Below are 23398 nucleotides of genomic sequence, written 5' to 3'. Positions count from 1 at the left end.
ATGTAGAAACGTAGTCTTACCTCGTTTTTTTCCACTACAAGCCAAGCTACTTGTAATCCTTCCAAGCCTTTAAAGGGGACCTCCCTTGTTAGCATCTCCCAGAGAACCTGGAGCAGAAAAAAAGAAAAGAATTTTTATTTCTGTACTTTGTATTTTAAATACATCATTAAACCCTGATACAGCACTATCTGTATCCAATTAATCGGCAACCAGATCCCATTTGCAGTAACTTGGACAAATGTTTGTGTGCAAGAGCCTCTCACTAAATTAATTTTAGTATTTCTGTTTTTTCCTCTAAAGCAAAACCAAATAAAAAACTGGATTGTGTGGGGCCCAGTGACTGCAATTTTGTGAAACCCATAGGAAATATTCTCTTCTTTCTTTATACCATAAAATGGTGGTTCAGCCTTGCAAGATAGTGAACTCTTTCTCCCCAACCCCAACTAGACAAACCTTTTCATTATAATAATTCTACATTTTTAAACATTTCTATACAACTACAAATGGCGCCTCTTAGTAATCACTATCTGAGTCAATAAGTTTTTAGCTTCTGATACACGCCTATAACAAAACACCCAACCCAAAATACACTTTTAAAGTAATATAATAATTGTTGCTGTCAACAAGTTTGTGATGATATTAAACTAAGTGGTATCGCAGATATCGGATATTAATATTTTATCTTTAATCTCCCTACAACAATAATTTATCTTCAGACATGGGAAGATCTCCTCCATCTGCGTACACATGTAACATTTTTGCATATATTGCACCAACTCATTAAATCAAATGAGAATCTGAGAATCTCAACTACTTTGTAAAAATATCAACATCACCAAAAGAGCTAAGAATCAATAAACCCAACTTCTTTTTCTACTATAGAGACATAATATTGGAGTTCAATAAGTTAAAAGTCACTCTTGTCTCCATTCATACATATATCTACAACACTCGATCTCCATATATGTATCTCTTGATACAGATATAAAAAAACTATATAAAAACTTTTTCTTCAGCTCAAAACACACCAAAAAAGGGGCCAACATTTATTGACCACTTAGCCAAAAGTTCCAAGCACCTTGTATAAGTCTTGATATCCCTGCTATTTGGGCTAGTACTCAGGCTTATTCAAGCCACATCATTTTCAATGAATTATGGCCAACTTTGAAGGTAATTAGTAGGAACATGCAAGAATATTGGCAGACACTGTTCAAGCAGAAAAATCAAATGAACAGGGTGCTATATCAAAAGAGCTGCTGAATAATTCTGTTTGAGCCAGAACCTGATTAGTAAAAGTATCTTAGAAGAAGTCATTGTATAAAAATTTTTCAAGGGAAAGTATCCTCTGTATGGCTCAATTCATTTCCTTTAGAAGAAGGAAAATACACCTCAATGTGTTATTCCAGTTACCACACATCTGCTGGTAAGGCTGAGGAAAAGAAGGGAATTTAACTGCAAAATAAGTAACTGATTTGGTGTACCCATGAAGCTCAGACACCCCAATAAGCAGTCAGCATAAAACAAAAGCCACCCAATTGTGCAGGTGAACAGACTCGCAGAACTACCTCATCTGTATAACTGTAGGGCTATTGTGCCCTATGTACTACAAAACCCCTCAGGGAATCTCACTAAAGATCACACATCAAATGTATAAGAACGGTTAGAATTGTAAAATATTATTTAAAATTCTTCAGGTGAACAATATTACAGATTGAAATATGTAGGTTTCATACATCACCAAAAGTCTGTAGCTGGAAAAGAAGACAATTTTGCTTTTCTCACACAACAGGTAATGGTTGTATGTTTCCATTCATGCACATAAGTTTCCACAATACATTTTCCACTGAATTCCTTTATGATACCATTTTTACTTTTATTTCCATTGTCTTGTACAGCTCACTGGTTTCTTAACCCAACTGTATTAGCTCCAAATACTCCAAACTATACTTCATAACCCAGAAGAGAGCAAGGAATCTGAGAAAAGTAGGAAGAATTCCCTTTTAGTATCCAATTGTTCACTAGTAGCATTAGAAAGTCAAAAGATGAGAAACTTGAGTCCCATAAGTCTTTGTGTTTATTCCAAAAGGTTTAATGAGAACAATGCTTTGTCAGTGATGCCAATTTCATAGTCAAGTCAACAATCTAGATAAAGATTTTCCCACCAAGCTGGAGCTCCATGGTAACATTTTCATTGCCTTGTTTTTGTAAGAGTTTCAACACAGTCTTATGAATTGGCTACACTGGACTGTCAGTCAAAGTGGAACCAAAACTGCAGAGGGAAGCAGTGTAACTAGACACAGTTCAGAGAACTATACATAAAAGGATTTACGGCAGAGGCTTGCAAATTGTGGTTCCTAGAGAGCTCAGTCTCCTTCTTGTGAACAGATAGAGAGAAAGTGAACATATGGGGAGGAGGGCATGAAATGAAGAGCAAGAGTGTGACTGTCTTTTTCAGAAAGTTTCAAATACTTTCCCAACATTACTTAGTTGCTAAAAATTCCCACTGTTACTCCAAGTTCAGCTCCACTGGGGGCAGTTATGCTGGAAAAACTAGTACAGACAGGACTCCAGGGAGCTGCCAGCAGTTTAAGTACCGTATTGTCTATTGTCTTTGCTCAGAGCAGGTCTCCACAACAATGATTAAAATATTGATGGCCACTGGTGACTTGTCTACACGAGAGCTCTGCCCCTTGCTATCACTCTGGCTTTGAAATGGCAATAGCAACAACAGGGGATTTTTTGTAAAAGAGTCCTCATAAAGATCAGGCCCAGGACAACTTTCATGTTGACTCTAGCACATGTCAACCTCAAAACTATCATGCTTTCTTTTTGTGAAGGGCTTTCTATACATGGAGTTATCTCTGATTAACGCTAAACAGGAACAAGGCACTCTTAATAAGAGTGTCCAAAATGGAGTTTATCAAGGATAGTTAAACTTATTCTGAATAAGGGTGTTCACACAAGGAGTTTATCAATGATTGCTAATCAGGAATAACTGTGTGTTCAGACAAGCCTTAGAAGAGACCACTACACTAGTCAGTAGTGGCTAGGTCTGGAATGTGGATAATGGAAGACCAAATAAATGAGGATATCCCTTTTAATCCATACTACCTGTAAAAGTTTGTTTTCACGGAGAGGGTTTGGGCATAGCAATCAAGCCTGAATTTAATTGTTCGAATATTGCTTTTAGAGAGAGAGAAATGAAAGAAGGGATTTTGAAGGTGGAATGGGGTCTTCTCAGATCCTCTTTCCTCAGCCTCTTTAAGCTCTGCTGAAGATTTTGGAATGATCCATTCTTCCATCTGATGAGAGCTGTAGATGCTGCCATCCAAAGATACTTAATACTAGCCTTGAGTTAAGCTGGATGAGGTCACATGAAAATGATTCAATGTAGTTTTGAAGTATTATTTCATATTAAATATATAATTTTAAGATTAATAAAAATAAACTGAAATATATGTAAGGATCAAACTGCTTCACAACTTCTATGGCTGAAACTGTGCTTACATGTTCTACACGCCTCCGGTTACCAGGTAAATAGACCTCCACTTCAACTAGTTAAAGAGTCTGTGTTATTCACTTGTTACCACTTCATCTGAAAGATATCAGTATAAATCTCACATGAGAATGAAATTGGTAAAAAACTCTGAGTGCCAGAAAATCAGGCTAGGGGAAGTCACAATTTAGTAATTTAAGAAAAGCAAACCATTTTTCATTCCTTCTTCAACTCTTTGGTGAAAACAACAGGTAGAAAACGGAACACGGATAGTTTTGCACAGCTCTCCTATTGACTTGGACTCATAACCAGGGTTTGAAGGGTGATGGTGTTGTGCTACTACAGGTAACAGCCTTTGTATGAGACCTGACAATGAGATTAGTCCAGCAACTCTCTGCACCTATTCAAATAGAAGTTAAGATCCTATAATTCTTTTCAAAAAGAGTATGGGATAACCCCAGTGTGCTGGGCCAATATTCCCTCTAAAAATAAAATAAGTTCTCACATCCAGGGCAATGTGTGAGCTATTGCCAATGGCTGCTGCATTTAACTTCACAGCCTCTACACAACCAGTATTTAATTAATTGCTTTTATAAGTGCTAAAATAGCTCAACTATGAAAGACACTGCATAAACCCCTATAATTAAATACATAAACAATATACTTCAAATGGAATTCTGTTGAGCTAGGATAAAATAACTGATGTTCTGAGTGTATTTCTTTACAATTTCAAAACAGCTACGACTGTTTTAAAGAGTGAACATCATTATTCCACAAGCATTTTCAAAGCAGCTAGACAAGAGAAGAATTATAGTCTGTACAACACATAATGACATTAGAAAGAAACTTGATCTATGTGACTGAAAATTTAGGTTGATAGATTCTGATACTTAGCATCATTGTTTAGAGTAGTATGGATTTGGTTTAGGAAACTGAGTCATTGGGTGGTTCAGAGAAAATCCAAGACCTATGTTTGTGTCTGGATAAATCAGCTGGAACACTTGGTTTTATTTGTTAGTCGGCCTTATGAAATAATTTACTAAAATCTCAAAGGGAGAATTTGGAAGCCATTTAGCCAATCATGAAGAGCAGAACAATTTACTCTAAATATTGGAATGCAATATCTGAGAGATCCTTTCTAATTCAATATGACCCATTTGCAAATAGGAAAGTTCACCTCACCTGAGGAAAGACTCAGGCCTAAGTGGTGACAGAATGATTGGTCATTTGATGGGAAGAGGCTTTCTTACATAACAAACAACATTCACAGCCACATAATAGTTTATAGAAAGAAAACCCATGGGGGGGGGGGGGGGGGGAGAAATGTAGGGTAGACTACAGATTTTGCAAACAGAATGCCCTTTCCTAGCATCTCACTAGTTTACATTTGAAAAGGATCCTGCTCTTTGTTATCAGAACTTCAGTTGCACTTCAGCTGAAGAAAAACAGATTTGTCTGTCTAGCACAACGGCCACTGGCAAGTGTTACACTTTGAAAGTGGACTGTTCAAAATTTGTTTTTATAGATAAAATCATTGTAAGAGCAAGAGATCTACTTTTTCCAAGGTTTTAATTCTTAGCCTTTAAGCATATTCACTACTAGTCTAAAAGTTTAGTTGAGAAGAATTCCAACTTTCAAAGATATACTAGGACAAATTCTTTGCTAAGTCAGTAATTCCCAGCAGAGAATCTGGACCACTGTATTTTGCAGGAGTCTGATTCACCACTGCATTACTCCACGTTTACACCTGAATATCTACATTGAAATCAATGGTGGTAGAGGGGTGGAAAACTGGAATAACATCAGGGTGGATCAGGTCATAGGTGTCTGTGATGGGGTGTCCATCCCACACAGGACTGGAAGGGATTAAGATGGCCAGATAGGGCTATTAACGCCACAGGCGGCACCTGGAGGAAGAGCCAAGGAGCTGATTGCAATCAGCTTCAGCTGTGCAGGAAAAGGTGGGGCTTATAAAGCCGCAAAGCTGGCAACAGATGGTGCAGGGAAAGGGCAATCATTCCCTGAGAAGAGAGCGGCGGGTTTGGAGCTGGTACATCCAACATAAGGAGGGGAACAAGGAGTTGTAGGAAGCAGTCCAGAGAAGGAGCAGCGAGGGCTGGGAGAGAAAAGCCCAGAACTGCTGGGTTGAGGGTCCTTGGACTGGAACGTGGAGTAGAGGGCGGACCTGGCTTCCCCTACCAGCCACCGAGAGCATGGCATAAACCGGCAGGGCAGTGAATGGGAAGACTGCCTGTGTCATTATGGTAATGACAGGGAATTGAAGGATTGTACCCCGTAAGGGAGAATGCTGAGTGATCTAGCCGGAGGACTAAGTCACAAAGAGAACGCTGCGGTTCCTGGGACAAGAGTGGGGCTGCAGACCTGGGAGAGAGACAATGTGATGGGGTGCGACAACAGAAAGGGGCATCAACCTTGAGAGCTAATCCCCTGAGTGACCAGGAGGAGGTGCCAGACAAGCAGTGAGTGGTGCACCCCATGACAGTATTTAAAAATTCTAAAACATTGGTGGTGTCCATATGAGAACATATTAGTCTCCAAAATATATATGAATGATAAAACAGCCATATGGATCACCTATTATTATGCACACTGAAGCATCACTATAAGACAACAAGGCATAGGCCAATGTAACTCTGTATACAGACGCAAAACCATTTTGTGGGCAGGTTATTGTATTAAAATATTTCACTAATAGTGAACTGGCTAGCATATGGCTATACTGTAAGTTCTCAGAGTTTTACATATAATCACAGAATTAGCAAATGATCTTTACTGTTTATACGCAGGGAAAATAACCAACGAAATGCTCCAAGGGTTTGTGCAATACCTGATTAAGCTGTAACAACTTTTAAACTAGAAAATTCTAGAACTAGCTTGGAATTTCTTTTTTGTTTCTTTTCTATTTGGAACTGAAATGCTTCCCTTCAATAGGAAATATTTTATTGTTTTCAATAACAGCTTACATTAACATTTATGTTTACTAGCTTACATCCTAGTACTGTATATGTCTTAGCTCAATTAAGTCAGACTATAGTTTTGGATCTGCCAACATAGCTTTTTTCCCCTCTTCCATTAGGTCATCACTTTAATGATGAATGAGTAGGGGAGTTGGTTTAAAACATTACTGATTAAGAAAAACCTGACAAAAATGTCAGGAAGGACTTGTTAATTCCTGCCATCTCCTCTTCTTTAACACACTGACACACACACACAACCCTACTTTCTGCTGTACTGTCTGTCAGCTTCAATTGTGGATGCAGAGTAGGAACAGAGTGAAAGAATTCCTATATTCCCAAATTTCACTGACACATTTATTTGCTTACAAGCAGTTTTATTCCCTCCCCTTTAAATAAGTGGCAGAACCCACAAAACTTTTACCAACCTTTCTATACAGTGCCTCTCTACCTTTGAGAACAGTTATCAGTTGATTGTAGCAGGCTCTTACAGCAATCTGAGTGGAAGAGTGGTGTAAGACCACTTTTCTTAAACCAACTCCATGACACACAACTGTATGGAAATACTCTAGGCAACCCTCTCTAATAAACTTACTAAAATATAACTTGTTGCTCCTGATAGACTAATATCCATTCCTTTGCAAACACAACACAGCTACAAACTGTAAACTGTTTACTAACTCTTTCCTGTCTCCTGACATAGGTAAAGTATTTTAAATACATTCTGCATTTCACAGATTAGCAAGGCAGCACAATCTAATCAAATACTTATTTTACTAAGCATGCAAGATTGCTTAGTACTATCAGTTTTCAGCTTGTAATTATAAAATATATGAAACTGTTTTGAAATGAAATTTTGTGAACTTTCTCTATTGCCCTTATTTACGAACATTATATTCACATTTTACATTCTACTAACTCAGTTATGCCAGTGCCCCATTAATGCAGAGAAAGAAATGAAAGCAACTCACCACACCGTATGAATACGTGTCACATGTTTCAGACACTGGGAGACTCTGGATAACTTCTGGAGCCATCCAAGGGAAGGTACCCACCAAGGACATGTGTGTCGTATGGTGGTGAAACCTTGAAGCACCAAAATCACAGATCTGGCAAAAACAAACAATAAATGCCAACTTCTCATTCATTTGATTTCAAAGATATCAGGCAAAGCAGCTGTAAAACCTTCCAAATAATTAAAATATTCCTACCTTTAATACTCCATCAGCAGCTATAACAACTGGAAAATCAAGAAACAAAATGTAAGTAAATTACATTACAAAGAACAATGTATCTTGTTATTAACATCAAATGGCAAACCAGTTGACATTTTATAAAGAAAAATGATCCCACACTGATCCAGGACTTGAATATATTGACACACACAATTCTCTTGATTTCTTGGGAGGTGTTTGAAGAAGACTTGTCAAATACCTGAAAGTCTATGAATAAACTCTGTAACTGCGTTAGAAAAAAATTCACAAAGAGGTCTATTAATAGTTAGCAAATTAAATTTTCATTTATTAGTAAAGAAACAGACTACAACTAACTCCTTAGTTATAATTCAATCCTCCCTTACACATTTCCTCAAACACCTTACACAGTTGTAATTGTGGGTACAATGTCATTCACTGTATGTATCCATTTATTGACATTACCTGCAAATAAGTCGGAGAAAATTCAGTGTGATGTTTGAATTATTTTTCAGTTTCACAGTGACATTTTTCATCAGATACCCTTTCCACAATCACCTTTACCCTAACTTTTGCAGCGCATTAGCAAGCACAGTGGAACCCGCTTGTAGGCAATGCAGTTAGAGTTAAATTCCACTTACAGTGAAAGTGGAGTGAAAGTCCAGAATGGTTTCAATGGACTTTCAATCCTCTTACACTGAAGTGTCACTTTACTTGGAGTGAAGTTTCTTTCCACTCGAATAGTAAGCTGATAAAGATGTTTAAAAAATTGGACTTCATACCCTCCTGCATAATATAAAACATCAGACACCCTGCTACTTGAAGGTTTCCTCCACACACCTAGTCAAAATTATTGTTCTGTTTGGTTTACTTTAGAATACCAGGAATGTAAAGTCCAGTCTTTACTGGTTTTGTTGAAAGACCTCTTGGGAAAGATCTCATGTTCAGTGTAAGCTCTAACACCTTAATTGAAGAGGCAGGGGTATTTAACCTTTAACAAAGATGTCCAGTATCTCCAAAATTAATTAGCTATTGAAAAGCTGAATAGTTGCAAACAAAAACAGAAAAATCAAGGAGTTTGACTGAAAAAAAAATTCTCTACTCTCAATTACACATCTCAACCTTCACTCTCTTGCCTCCTATGACATCATCATTTCACTAGTTCTCTAGTCATCAGAGATAAAATCAGGGCAGACAAGATGTGAATTGAATATCTAATGTAAAATATAAGCAGGGGAAAAAGGCATTTTTGGATTTATTTTTTAATAAAAAATGTTCCAGGGATTCATCTTCATGAAGCAGCAAAAAACAGTGCAATCTCAGGATTTTTCTGTTGTCTATCACCTTTAAGTGAGTTCCACTGTACCAATCCCTCTTGAAATGCATATAGCAGATGGGTATTAAGTACTCCACCACTCCACCACCTCCCTCTTTTCCTCTGGCTGGCGAGGGAGGAAAGGAGAAGTTGTCATTACTCGTACCACTTGGGAGATGGGGAAAATAGGAATTCCGGGTCCCAGGTTTTGTTGCAGCTCCTTCCCATGTGGAACAAAGAAGATAAAACAAGACCTTGCTGCACACCAATAAGGGTGTATCCACTCTACAAGAGCAGCTATCCACCACTAGCATAGTTTTCTGTCTCAGCTTGGAGAATCTGTCTTCTAATTTTAATTTATTATTTTTGGCTCATGTGGACAGGAAAACAGAATCCCTATAACTGCGTCAGAGAACACCATTAGGACCTTGTCTACACTAGCATTTTTCTTTGAATTCCCCACTATTTCACTGCCACCAGTGCCCCTCCACTTTGTATTTTAAATGAAATTTGATATTTTGAGGAATACAGATAAATCCCGGGGCAAAGCAAGAGCCCACAACTTTGGAATCCAGAGGTTTTCTATGCTTATTTTGATCTTACATCCAGATTAGGACTTGATGAAGATTAATTCTCATGGCAATAGTAATAAAGCAACGAACACTGATACTAAAGGGTATTTATTAAAAAGTGGATGTTTTGGGTCAATTTTGAGTTAACCAAATTGTGGAAATCATTCAGCACATTAAGAAGTTTCAACTTTTCTTTTGTTTAAAGGCTCTTTTTACTTTCCATGAAAGTTTGTCAGCTGTACCCAGATTTCTCACTAGGTCTTTAAATGTAGTATTCTAAGTCAAAATGTCTCAGGCAGCCTTTGACTATATCACCATCTATGACTTCCTAAAATGGTACATTTTGGCACATCTCCACTAAACTTTCATGGAAGCTAAATAAAAATTTTCAGACGGGTAAATTGAAACATATGCTCTGAATGCCTTTTATGCCCCGGTTAGTGGGGATATTCAGCACAAAAAAATAAGCTTACCTCAAAAACTGATGTGAGCCTTGCTCACCCTTAAACAATCTTTCCAATTCAAAAGGCAGAAGGAGATTTCTAACTATAAAATCCAAACTACAAATACGGAAAGAAATATCTAATATTTCCCATTACAGTAATCAAGGCTCACAATGATTCTTCCCAGAGATTCACTGTAGTAATAATAGCATCAATGATTAATCAAAGTTTATAAAACAAAATAAATATTTTCTTAAAAAGATACTTAAGAATGAAACTACATCCAGCCATTTCTCCATGATGACATTCTTATAAAGCATTTGGTGAATCAGAATAATTTGTAAGCCACTTACTAGTAGTAAATATTTCAATTAAAGTCACTTTTCAGCATGTTTCATAACTGATCTGGAACTAACCAAGTAGAACAGTTTCATTCAAACCCCACAGCCAGTTACATTCTTCAGAAGCACTATCATCTGCAAAAGTTCAATCAATGCTGAAAGAACTACAACATTTTTAGAGAAGATACTGGGCCCGAATCTCAAGTCCATTTCGGCTGTTTTGCACTGTTCATAGCAGTCCTCCACCATCCCTTCCTGGGCCTCAGCATACAGGACATTTCCAGGAAAAAGGGAAAGTACCCTGGCAAACCTTGGCTGCTGGAACAGACTCTGGGAAACAAGGCATAATTTAAAGCAGCACTACAGACTGCTCTGAATTATGCCAGGGACTGGAATGGTGCCCAGATAGCCTCAGGATTCGGGGCAGGGAACACAAAAATGGCTTAGTGCTGTCTTTTCTCTGCCTCAGCTGCATATCTTAACTACAGCTGAAGATTTAGCCCTGTATCTCTCAAAGGCTAAAGTTAAACTGTCACATTAACTGAAAGTAGAAATATAGAATCACTTAAGTGCAAGGTTACTTTACCATTTCTAGACTTCAGATCTCTGTGAATTACTTTGACCGGAGCCTCCATATGCAAATAGTGCATTCCTATAGAAAAATGAGGGAAAGTTTTTAAAGTATGGTGGCTTAGCAAGGCCACTGCTTGTTAATGCTTGTGTTAATGATGATCTATAGTACATTAGAAGAGGAATGCTGCTTGCCTATGTGATTATTTACATGTAGAGAGCCCTAAAGTATTTAAAAGTATACATGTAATACAGTGCCATGTACATGAACATAAATAGATGGAGACATCACCCACCCAATGTATAATTTTTATGCTCTTATTTCTATTCTTTCATTTCCTATTTTAAATATCTTTAAACATCTAATGCAGGCAGAGCTGGGTGAGTCCTAGATAGGCTTATCAACCAGAAATATGATCTGCGTTCCAACAGTTGGAGGTATTCTGCAACTTGCTCTTGCGTCTAAACATCACACTCAATGTTGGGATTTAAACGATAATTGCATAGAGTTAATCATAATGACAAGCCCAATGCCTTATCTGCTGTACCTTCTTCTAGGGCTTGGAGGATATAAAATGTAACCACTAGCCTTCATTATTCAGATGAAAATATTTAGCGAGTAACTTGGGTATTTTGAGATAAAACTCCAAAAAGGCTTACACTTACAAACCTTTAAAAATAGATAAAAATAAATTGTGGTTTAGCCATTTAGTCCCTGGGGCACTGAGATCCTCTAGCATGGACTCCTGAAGAGCCCAATGACTTCTATGGGACACCACATGTGCACAGGGATCAACACTGACCAATCTGAATGCAGGATCAGGGCCTTAAAGCATTAGCTAGTCTTTGAATGTGTATTTAACAACAAAAAGGGACTAACAACTGTTTGCTAACACTTTAAGTAATTTTTTAAAAAACAGTCAAATTACTTGGGAAATTTTGAAGAGTGTTTTAAAATTTTTATGTGTGGTACAATACATACAGAATAGCATCCACCTGTCTCAAGTTACTTGGATCATTTCTAATTAAACTGTTCCATTGAGTAGTCTAAGGCTAGGTCTACACTACAGCAGGGAGTCGACCTAAGATACGCAACTTCAGCTACGTGAATAGCATAGCTGAAGTGGCGTATTTTAGGTCGACTTACCTGGCTGTGAGGACGGCGGCAAGTTGACCGCTGCCGCGCCACCGTCGACTCCGCTACCGCCTCTTGCCGCGGTGGATTTCCGGAGTCGACGGCAGAGCCATCAGGGATCGATTTTATCGCGTCTAGTGAAGACGCGATAAGTCGATCCCCGATAGACCGATTGCTACCCGCCAATCCGGCGGGTAGTGAAGACGTGCCCTAAGGGCTTGTCTAGACACTAAGGACATGTCTACATTACGGGCTGCATTGACAGGCAATGATCGATCCAGCGGGGGTTGATTTATCATGTCTAGTCTAGATGCAATAAATCGATCGCCAAGCGCTCTCCCGTCGACTCCGGTACTCCACCAGAACAAGAGGCGCAGGCGGAGTTGACGAGGGAGCGTCAGCCATCGACTTACCACAGTGAAGATACCGTGGTAAGTAGATCTAAGTACATCGACTTCAGCTATGTTATTCACGTAGCTGAAGTTGCGTAACTTAGATCGAGACACGCCCCCCCCCCAGTGTAGACCAGGCCTAAAGAAAGTTAAGACAAATTAACTAAAGGTGTGAAGTTAGAGCACATTATTTAAAGTGCATAAAACCCCTGTGTTGGGTGCTCTCATTTAGAAGTAAAGTGGTTTTAGTTTGCTTTAATTAACATGGGAAGGTATTCTGGAATAGCCACTCCTGACTAAGGGTATGTCTTCACTACCCGCCGATCCGGCGGGTAGCAATCGGTCTATCGGGGATCGACTTACCGCGTCTAGTGAAGACGCGGTAAAATCGATCCCTGATCGCTCTGCCGTCGACTCCGGAAATCCACCTCGGCAAGAGGCGGCAGCGGAGTCGGCGGCAGCGGTCGGCTTTCCCCCGTCCTCACCGCCAGGTAAGCCGACCTAAAATACGCAACTTCAGCTACGGTATTCATGTAGCTGAAGTTGCGTATCTTAGGTCGGACTCCCGCTGCAGTGTAGACCTAGCCTGACTCCCTTTGGAAGTGGATTAAGCTAATTTGGAATAAGGCACTCTTCTTGGAAAGTGTCCACACAGGAATTTAATCAGGAATAGCTATTCCACTTAAAATTCAAACCCCACCCACCTTAAACCAAAATTCACTTCTCAGCGTAGGAAAGCTCTTAGTCTTGCTTAAACTAAAGTGCACTAAGGTCACTTTATTTCATCTTAATTTTCCTGACTTTCCCTATATAGACAAGCCATAAACCTAGATATTGACATATCTATGCAATATATTTCTATACACAGTCACCCATGAAAAATATTCTGCTGGGATTTAGAGCCAAAACACAACTAGAAATGATCAATGGGAGGGAGTTATTGTTAGAAATCAGCCTCTCTTACCTTTAGCTATGTCAGTTGCCCAGGTCATCATATGCTCCATATCCATGTCTTCACTTCTGTTGCTATTAATGTAATCATACAATGAGCCAACAGAAGCATATTCTATTAAAAAAGATACATAACGTGTCAAAATGTTGCTTCTAAATCAAAAGCTGGGTGATTTACCACAACCGACTGAATCTATTTATAGACAAATGTAATCCTCATATAAAACTCTGCAATAAGACTCTGTGGGTTCAATAGTTAGCAGCAGGCTGTATTCTGCAGGGGTGTAAAAGAGAGGCATTTTGTTTTTAATTATCCCCAGACAGGCAAGTAGTGGACTTTAAAATTAAGACAGTAGAAAGGCTCAGCATAAATAGAATTCAGATTAGCCAGATCAGGAGCTTGACAAGTATTTGGGGACAGGTACATCAGGATGGTTAAAAAAAAAGTTTGATGAGCACAGTTCTGCTCAGAAAAACAACTATGTAAAAATGTCACCTGCTCATTTGCATATTCAGAATTTCATCTACTGATTTGAGGGACTGAAATAAGTTGTACTGCTTTTCTCTGTTCTTATCCCTGCAGAGCCAACACTGCTAAGAAAGCAAGGTGGATTCTATTCCTTCTTGTTCATTGTCAACAGAATTATTTACAAAGTACTTTGTTCTGAACAATGACATCTGTGCAAACCCATTAACAGAAGTGTGGTTGCACAGGTGTAACTAAGGGTATGTCTACACCACAGTCGGAGGTCTATCTGCAGCATGTGTAGACATACACAAGCCAGCTTCGAACTAGCTAGTCCAGGTACCAACTGCCGTGAAGCCATGGCAGCATGGGCTAGCTGCCCAAGTACAAGCCCCGCAGTGAGTCTGGGTACGGTCTCTGGCAGCTAGCTCATGCTGCAGTTGGCACCTGAGCTAGCTAAATCAAAGCTAGTTCAGACATGTCTACACATGCTGCAATCACACCTCCAATTGCAGTGAAGACATACACCCTACAGGGCTAATTTGGCCTGTAGGGCTCTTTATTGTTGGTGATGGTGTGTGTGATGGAGAGAATCCACTTTGACTTTCAGAGCCCAGGCTGAGTTTGCAGGGCTAGAAAAATCAATCTATTTACTGCAAACTGAGCACAACTGATTCCAAAGTCACAAATACAAACTTGGAACTCCACACTGCCATTTGATCGTAATTTTTCAGTACTTTAAATCATAAAGTTGTTCTACATGGGAACACAGGATTTGCCATTCTTGATCAGATTACTGGTTCGTCAAATGGACTCCAGCAGTGTCCAATATTTAGTGCTTCAGAGGAAGGTGGACTCGTCATCACTGTATTATTGTGCAATGTTGTACATGAGGGAGGGCAAAACAGTCCATCACAAAGTAGGAGATAATCTACTTTACTTACTGTCTAAAAATATATGAGTCAAGTATTAGAATATGACCTTAAATTAGGTTTTTGGGGGGAGGGAAAACAGGAGAGTCAGATAAGTAGAAAGAGAAATTTTTGTTAAGAAAAAAATGGTCTAATGTTGAAGTGCTGTGGCCAAATTTTCACCTGTTCTAGGATAGGCTTGGTGTGAGAAATGTGGGGACGGGAGAAGCTGTCAGGAACAAGTTCTGCCTCCCTGATTTTCCTGGTGCAATTGTGCCTGCCCTGCCCATTGGCATATGTTGGAGCAGCTTAGGGGCTGCTGTAACTTATGACAACTGGTTATGGTTGCTATGACACTATATCCTAGTAGTGAATTAAGCAGACACTACATCTCACCCGCTCCCAGCCTCTATGTCAGGATGTATAGGGGCAGATGATGTAGGACCCAGCTACACCACTTTAAACCAGCTGAGAACTTCCCTACACCAGGGAAATCATCAGCTGGTCTCTGAGAGCCAGATTCCACCACTTTAAACCACCTGACTAGTGCAAAGTGGTCAGAACAGGCGGGCAGAACCTCGGTATGTAAGCACAACTCCTAGGCCATGTCTATACTGCAAAGTTCAGTCAATGAAAGTTATGTTGGCATACAATCACTGAAGTCTGTATATCGCTCAGACGTATGCATGCTTGGCTTCCTGTGTCAGCGCTCCCCATACTCACCAGGAGTGCTTGTGTTGATGCAAAGTGCGGTGCACTGGATAGATATCCCAGCGTGCCCCACACTGCTGTGTGGCGCAGTGCCTTTTGGGACCTTTTCACGGTGCTTTGTGGGATAGTAGCAAAGTGCCCAGGGATTTATGGGAGCTACAGGTCAAGTTCCTAACATGCAGGTTTCTATATCCCATACTACCTGCCACATCCAATAATTTTTCAAAACTCCCACAGTCCCACGCAGCACTTTTTGGTCGCCACCATCACTCTGACAGAAGCATGGAGCCTGCAGAGTTCATCACAGTTCTTATGTGCGTTGCTAATACATCCAGGAAGCATCATTGTCCAGTATGTGCACAGCTTGAGGAAGTACTGCTACAATTAGGACTGAGATGAGAACAATGTGGAGATGTTCGAGCACAATAACTAGAAGCTAATGGGCACAGTGAAAAAACATTCCAGGTTGCTGCTGGCATTTTTGGAGCAGCTTCACTTGGTAGAGAGCGAGTCCCGACTGTTGGGACTGCATTGTCATAATGCACATTTAAAATGATGAACACTGGCTGCAGAACTTTTGAATGCAAAAGGCCACATTCTTGGACCTGCGTGCCGAGTTTGCCCCAGCCCTTCAGCACAGGGACACCAGAATGAGAGCTGCACTGACAGTGGAGAAGAGTGTGGCACTTGCACTCTGGAAGCTTGCAACACTGAATTGCTATTGGTCAGTGGGAAATCATTTTGGAGCTGGAAAACCCAGAGTTTGGGCCATAGTGATGGAAGTTTGTAGAGCCATTAAATGTCTCCTGCTATATCGGACTGTGACACTCGGCAATGTGCAGAACATCACAGATGGATCTGCAGCAATGGGGTTCCCAAACTACGGTAGGGCAATAGGTAGCAGGCATATCACTATTTTGGCACCAACCCACCTTGCTACAGAGCACATCAACAGAAAAGGCCACTTTTCCAACATCATAAAAGCGCTCATGATCATCAGGGACATTTCACAGATAACAGTGTAGGCTTGTCAGGGAAGGTGCATGACACACACATTTTTAAGAACACAGAACTATTCAGAGAACTGTAACCAGGGACATTCTTCCCCGACTGGCAGATTACCATTGGCAATATTGAAATGCCAATAGTGACCCTTACTCCCCTGGCTCATGAAGCTGTGCACTGGCCACCTCGACAGAACCAAGGAAAGATTCAAATACTGGCTCACCAGGTGCCCCATGACTGTTGAATGTGCTTTTGGTAGACTGAAGGGACGCTGGATTGGATCTCATTAGATTGGATCTCAGCAAGAAAAACACCCCAATGGTTATAGCTGCATGTTGTGACCTACGTAATATCTGTGAGGTGAAGGGAAAAAGGCTACCACCAGTGCTGTGCAGTTGAGGGAGGCTTTAAAAGAGCATGTCAAGAGTCAGCCATAGCACAGCTTTCATGAAATAGTGTGTGTCATGTGTTTTAGATTATATATTGGTTTGGTCCAAGCCTGCCACTATGAATTCTGGAATGCTTGATGTACATTGTGTCTTTGCCTCCCATTATGTGTTTTGCAGTGCCTGGTGTGAACTAATAAAGATACCGAGACTTTCCAAAAACTATGTGGAAAATAGCAGTTAACCAAATTAAAGTGCAAACAAAGACATACAAGGCTATTTTTTTTTTTACCAGCACTTTTAAGAGGGGGAAACACAGTTTACAAAACCAGGTGAAAATGGAAGTAAACAATAAACATTTATGTCCATGTAAGTAAACAGTAGTTCAATGTTGTCCGTTGTGACTACTAGTTTTCTCAGGTTGGTATGTGTGTAGCTTTGGTTCTCCTTGTTGTCCCCCGGTTGGAGTGGTAGGTGTAAGGATGTACACTGTTGTGCCATGTGGTATGGTGGGAGTTGTTGGGGGCAGGGACCATGCAGTTCTTCAAGGACTGCAAAGGCTGCTGGGTCTGGGATCTCTGGGCCTGTAGGTCAACCATGCTCTGCAACATTTGTGTTTGTTGCCTGAGCAACTCCATTATGTCCTGGTACGTTTCCTGATGCACCTCTTGGTTCTTTTGCATCTTCTGCAGCAACCACTCTCTCCATTCTCAGTCTCTCTCCTTGTTCCCGTTCTGAAGGGCACTGCCAAGCCCTTTGATCATGGTCCAAGGCAACTGTGGCTGGGAGGATGGATCTTGCATTACCTACACTCCTTAATCCTCTTCCTTCTCCTTTTGATCAGGGTCAGATGTTCAGTGGGGGGGACCCCTCAAGGCCATCACACCAGAAGCTGCTGATAAAGCCAGACAGATACACCATTAGATTTATAGTCACAATGGAAAAGAAAAGATAAGTCTCAAAACTGCCTTATGTCATTCCCATAAACACTTTTAATAAGAAATGCTTTATTGGCACTGTGGCTTTCGAGTGCCTCGCTACAGCACCACTCTATCTCAAACCATGGTGGGTATGGAGGAGTCGGAGCAGGGGGTGTTCTGTTCCATGTTGCTATGAAGTTTAGTGTTACACCCCCTCCATTCCCTCTGGTACAGGTATAGGGAAATGGCAGGGAATATATTGGCACTAGTTTAATAGCAAAAGGGGAGGGTAAAAAGAGGGAAGATAGGAGCACTCACTTAGCACAAAAGCAAGATGTTAAGGACAATATTAATCAAGGATCCAAAGGACATGAAGAGAAGAAATTCTTGAATTGCCTTTACACCGATGCTAAGAGCCTGGGTAACAAAAAAGAGGAACTGGAATTGCTCGTTTATGAGCATAAATTCAGTCTAGTGGCTCTTACTGAAACCTGATGGGATGATTTGCACAACTGGACTGTTAAAATCAATGGCTATAACCTATTTAGGAAGGATTGAGTAGGCAAATGGAGAGCGGGAGTGGCACTCTGTGACCAAAATGGCATTACCTCTTTCTGAGTCACTGGTAACTTGGAAGAAAATTATCTTGAATGCTTACAAATCAATGTCCTAACAGACAAAACACAAGATGGGCTATTGGTTGGTGTCTGCTACAAACCACCAAATCACACTAGGGAACAGGATGGCTTTCTCCTTACACACTTATCTATAATTTGTAGGAAAAACAGCTGCATCTTCCTGGGGGACTTCAATCTGAGTGACGTGCAGGAGGTCCCATGCTGCCAATACTAAAACACCCTTAGAATTTCTAAACATTATAGCTGACAATTTCCTAACGAAGTGTTGCAGCCAATGCCAAGGAATTTTTTGAGACTTTGTCCTAACAGATAAATAAGAACTGATCACACAACTAAAAATTAATGGCAGGAGTATAGGTAGCAGCTAGTGATGAACAAACATAAAAAAGGTCTCATTTAAATATAACACATTGTCATTGAATGTTGACAAAATGTACAAGTGCTTATTCACAGATGCTAGAAGTCTACATACTAAGATGGGTGAACTACAGTGCCTGACATTAAATGGGAATATTGATATAACAGGCATCACAGAAACTTGGTGGAATGAAGGTAATCAATGGGACATGGTAATACCAAGGGACAAAACATATAGGAATGACAGAGTAAGTCATGCTGGTGGGAGAATAGCGCTATATATGAAAAAAAGCATAGAGCCAAATAAAGTAAATATCTTAAATGAATCAAACTGTACCACAGAAACTCTATGGATAGAAATTCCATTCTTGAACAACAAGAATATAGCAGTAGGAAGATACCACTGACCTGGATGGTGAAGGTGATTGTGAAATGCTCAGAGAGATTAGAAAGGCTACAAAGGCAGAAAACGCAATAATAATGAGGGATTTCAACTACCCTATTGACTGTCATCTCAGGAAGGGATGCAGAATAAAATTTATAGACATATTAAATGACTGCTATTTGGACCAGCTTGTCCTAGAATTCACAAGGGGAGAGGCAAATCTTGATTTAGTCATAAGTGGAACGCAGGATCTGATCCAAGAGGTGAATATAGCTGAACCGCTCCATAACAGCAACCATAATGTAATTAAATTTAACATCCGGGTGGGAGGGGGGAAATGCTAAAGAATCCCACCACGGTAGCATTTCACTTCAAAAAGGGGAACTACACAAAAATGAGGAAGCTAGTTAAACGGAAATTAAAAAGAACAGTTGCAAGGGTGCACTGTGTGCCGACTGCATGGAGACTATTTAAAAACACCGTAATAGAGGCTCAAACTAAATGTATACCACAAATAAAAAACACAGTAAGATAAAAAAAATTCCAGCATAGTTAAACAGAGTAAAACAGGTGGTAAGAGGCAAAAAGACATCCTTTAAAAATTGGAAGTCAAGTCTTAGTAAGGAAAACAGAAAAGGAGCATCAATTCTGGCAAGTTAAGCAAAAAAGCTTAATAAGGCAGGCCAAGAAAGAATTGGAATACTGAGCACTCAAGAAAGACAAGGCTATTGTGGAGAAGCTAATGAATTCTTTGCATTAGTATTCAGTGCAGAGGATTTGGGGGAGATCCCCACAGTTGAGTCATTCTTTTTAGGTAACAAATCTGAGGAACTGTCCTAGATTGAGGTGTCATTAGAGGTGGTTTTGGAACAAATTGATAAATTAAACAGTAATAAGTCACCAGGACCAGATGGTATTCACTCAAGACTTCGGAAGCAACTCAAATATGACATTGCAGAACTACTAACTCTGGTATGTAATCTATCATTTAAATCAGCCTCTGTACCAGATGACTGGATGGTAGCTAATGTAACACCTATTTTTAAAAAAGACTTCTGGCTGCTAATTGCCAGGATCGCTTCTGTAAGCCTAACTGGTTGAAAATAAAGTAAAGAACAGAAACATCAGATACACAGATAAACGCGATACGTTGGGGACGAGTCAACATGGCTTTTGTAAAGGGAAATCATGCCACACCAATCTATTAGAATTGTTTGAGGGATACAGTCTACTTGGACTTTCAGAAAGCCTTTGACAAGGTGCCTCACCAAAGGGTCTTAAGCAAAGTAAGCTGTCATGGGATAAGAGGGAAGGTCCTCTGATGGATCAGTAACTAGTTAAAAGATAGGAAACAAAGGGTAAGAATAAATGACCATTTTTCACAATGGAGAGAGGTAAATAGCTGGGTCCCCCAAAGACAGTGGTGGGCAACCTGCGGCCCATCAGAGTAATCGGATTGTGGGCCGCGAGACAATGTAATTGTAAATGGGGAATCATTATCGAGCTGATGTGTTTCCAGCAGTGTTTCCAATGGGGACCGGTTCTTGGCCCTATGTTATTTAACATTTTTATCAATGACCTGGAAGAAAACATAAAATCATCCCTGATAAAGTTTGCAAATGACACAACAACTGGAGAGTAGTAAATAATGAAGAGGACAGGTCACTGATTCAAAGTGCCTCGCTACAAAGTGATCTGGATTGCTTGGTAAAGTGGGCAAGCAAACAATATGTGCTTAATATGGCTAAATATAAAGGTATACATCTACAAATAAGTATTATAGGCTATGCTTATAGGATGGGGGCCTCTATCTGGGGAAGCGGTGCCCCTGAAAAAGATCGGAGGATGGTGGTGGATAATCAGCTGAACATGGGCTCCCATTGTGATGCTGTGGCCGAAAGAGCTAATGTGATCCTAGCATGTATAAATAGGGGAATCTCGAGTAGGAGTAGAGAGGTTATTTTACCTCTATATTTGGCACTGGTGTGACTGCTACTGGAATACTGTGTTCAGTTCTGGTGCCCATAATTCAAGAAGGAGGTCAGACTAGATAATGACAATGGTCCCTTCTGGCCTTGGCATCTATGAATTTTCACAGGAAGGGGTTATTTTGGCTGATATCTCACTCCTGAGGGTCACAAAGACACAGAGCTCCCGGCTGCAGTTGGCATCCCAAAGCTGCCCAGATGTGTGTGCTGCCAGCCTGTTTACGTCAATGGTACAAGCTGAATTCACCACAGTGTGGCATGGGAAAGTTTCCTATCTCAGGGGAAGAAATTAGGCTGCCACCCCTAGAAATCTTTGGGAGAGGATGGCAGAGTATCTCCATGAAAGTTATCAAGATTTCTCAAGAGGATAGAAGAGAAATCCTATTCTGATAAACAGAGTACTCTGCATGGCAAACCGTCTAGCCCAACAAGCCAAAGAATTGAAAAGCTGATGTGTCGCCAACTCTACCTCGATTAGTTCTACCCCTACTTGAGCACAGAACACTATTCTGATAGGGACTGTGTAACTGAAATACCATAAAACCCTTCTTAGGATTTATTCCCTAACATAATACCAGTAAGCAACAAAAAGTCAATACTTTTGTCAAATACAGGAGAGAAGCAGGGAGCGAGATAAGGTTTTAGAGAAAGGAAAAGCAGAAAAAAAAAAAAAAACACGCAAGGAATAATGCACGTAAACGCTTACCCAAGCTCCCTTCCCCTTCTCCTCAGCGGGCTCATCTGTGCTTGTCTGGCAGGACTGGCTATTCTTCTGCAGAGTTTCAAACTGGTCCTGGAACATGCCATGGTTTGAGTCTCCCATCGTGTTTCCTCTCTCCTCTTCCTCCACGCTGTTCATGGCAGGAGCGTCTATCTCTGGCGCCTCCAAAGTATCCAAACTTGTCTGCAGGGTGCTGGTTGGGACTCTACCAAGTATGGCAAGGAGTTCATTGTAAAAGTGGCAGGTCTGCAGGGCAACAGCAGATTTCTTGTTGCCCTCCTTCGCTTTGTGGTATGTTTGGCATAGTTCCTTCATTTTCATGTGGCACTGCTGTTGATCCCTGTAATGCCCCTTTGCCGCTGGCCCGCTGCTTCCTGCTGCTCCCATTGGCAAACTGCGGCCACTAGGAGCTGCGGGGGGCCGTGCCTGCAGACAGTCAACGTCAGCAAAATGTCTCACCGCTCGCAATCAGATTACCTAGATGGGCTGCAGGTTGCCCACCACTGGGCCAGAGGCTGATGAACTAATGACAGCAATCAACCCATCTTCTGGGAACAGTTAAAGGACAGAAAGGAAGTGAAAAGGGAAGGCTGGCCAGAGCTGCAGGATAGAGGATCTCACGATAGTGAAGTCTTGCCTCTCCATTCCCAGAGAATGGACTATTGGGGAAGTTTACATCCAATTGTACGTTGCTGCACAAGGGACTGTACTGGTGAAGTGGTAGAGGAGACCTAATACATAACACACTGGTACTTATAAACTCGGAAGTGTCCAAACTGTTTGTGGTGATCCAAAGGGCGAGAAGGGGGCCTGTTACAGTGCCCCTAACAAAATACAATAAGGTAACCAACCAGATACGACCTATCCCCAGTGGCTGTTACAGACAGACTGGTCACCAGGCCAGACAAAGATATAGAGGAGGGAAAAAGGCACTTTAATGTCTTTTTTTTTAAATAAATAGAGTATTTATAATTTGAGCTATGGAGCAAATATACTCAAATTGCTATTTTTTCCTCTTTTTATATTTTATATTTATATTCTACCTCAACCTAGAAAAGTAAGTGTATGAATATATTTAAATGTTTTCCTCCAAAGAAAGTACCATACAAATAAACACACAATTTCCTCTGATTATTGTTTCTGAATTATTTTAACAATTAGAAGTTACTTAAAAAGATATATTTTATTAAACATTAAACAGTGCAAGTGTAAGTTCTGTTACATTCCTTTATCATTCTACTAGATAAACATTTTTGACCTACTACTAATTCATTTAGTCTCTAAATACAAAATCATGTATCTGGCAACCTAGCATTATAAGCAGTAGACTAATCTTAGAAAACAAACTACACATATAAATGGTACAGGAGAACTTTAAAGCCTTAAGGCTTGTCTATACGGTCAGGGCCGGCTCTGGCTTTTTGGCCGCCCCAAGCAAAACAAAAAAAAAACGGGGCGGCCAGAATGGCAAAGCGGAAAAAGGGGGCCGGGGTGGGGGGGGAGGGGGAAGGAGGGGGAGGGAGCGGG

General features: G+C 40.5%; 1 protein-coding gene across 4 annotated transcripts in view; it reads right to left on the bottom strand.

Moving 5' to 3' along the window:
• MAP3K20 (mitogen-activated protein kinase kinase kinase 20) overlaps positions 1-23398 on the bottom strand; it is a 134367-nt gene that overhangs the window by 60820 nt on the left and 50149 nt on the right. For all 4 annotated transcript variants that reach the window (XM_024211385.2, XM_024211541.2, XM_024211620.2 and 1 more), the window contains exons 4-8: positions 13397-13498; positions 10922-10987; positions 7683-7711; positions 7443-7580; positions 21-107 (exon numbers count right to left, since the gene is read on the bottom strand). In XM_024211385.2, coding sequence (XP_024067153.1) covers positions 21-107; positions 7443-7580; positions 7683-7711; positions 10922-10987; positions 13397-13498 — 422 coding nt within the window. The remainder of the gene's footprint in view (positions 1-20; positions 108-7442; positions 7581-7682; positions 7712-10921; positions 10988-13396; positions 13499-23398) is intronic.

The sequence above is a fragment of the Terrapene carolina genome, unplaced genomic scaffold, assembly GCF_002925995.2.
Source record: "Terrapene carolina triunguis isolate 2854851 unplaced genomic scaffold, T_m_triunguis-2.0 Scaffold62, whole genome shotgun sequence".
NCBI lineage: Eukaryota > Metazoa > Chordata > Testudines > Emydidae > Terrapene > Terrapene triunguis.
This window is presented reverse-complemented; position numbering and strand designations above follow the sequence as displayed.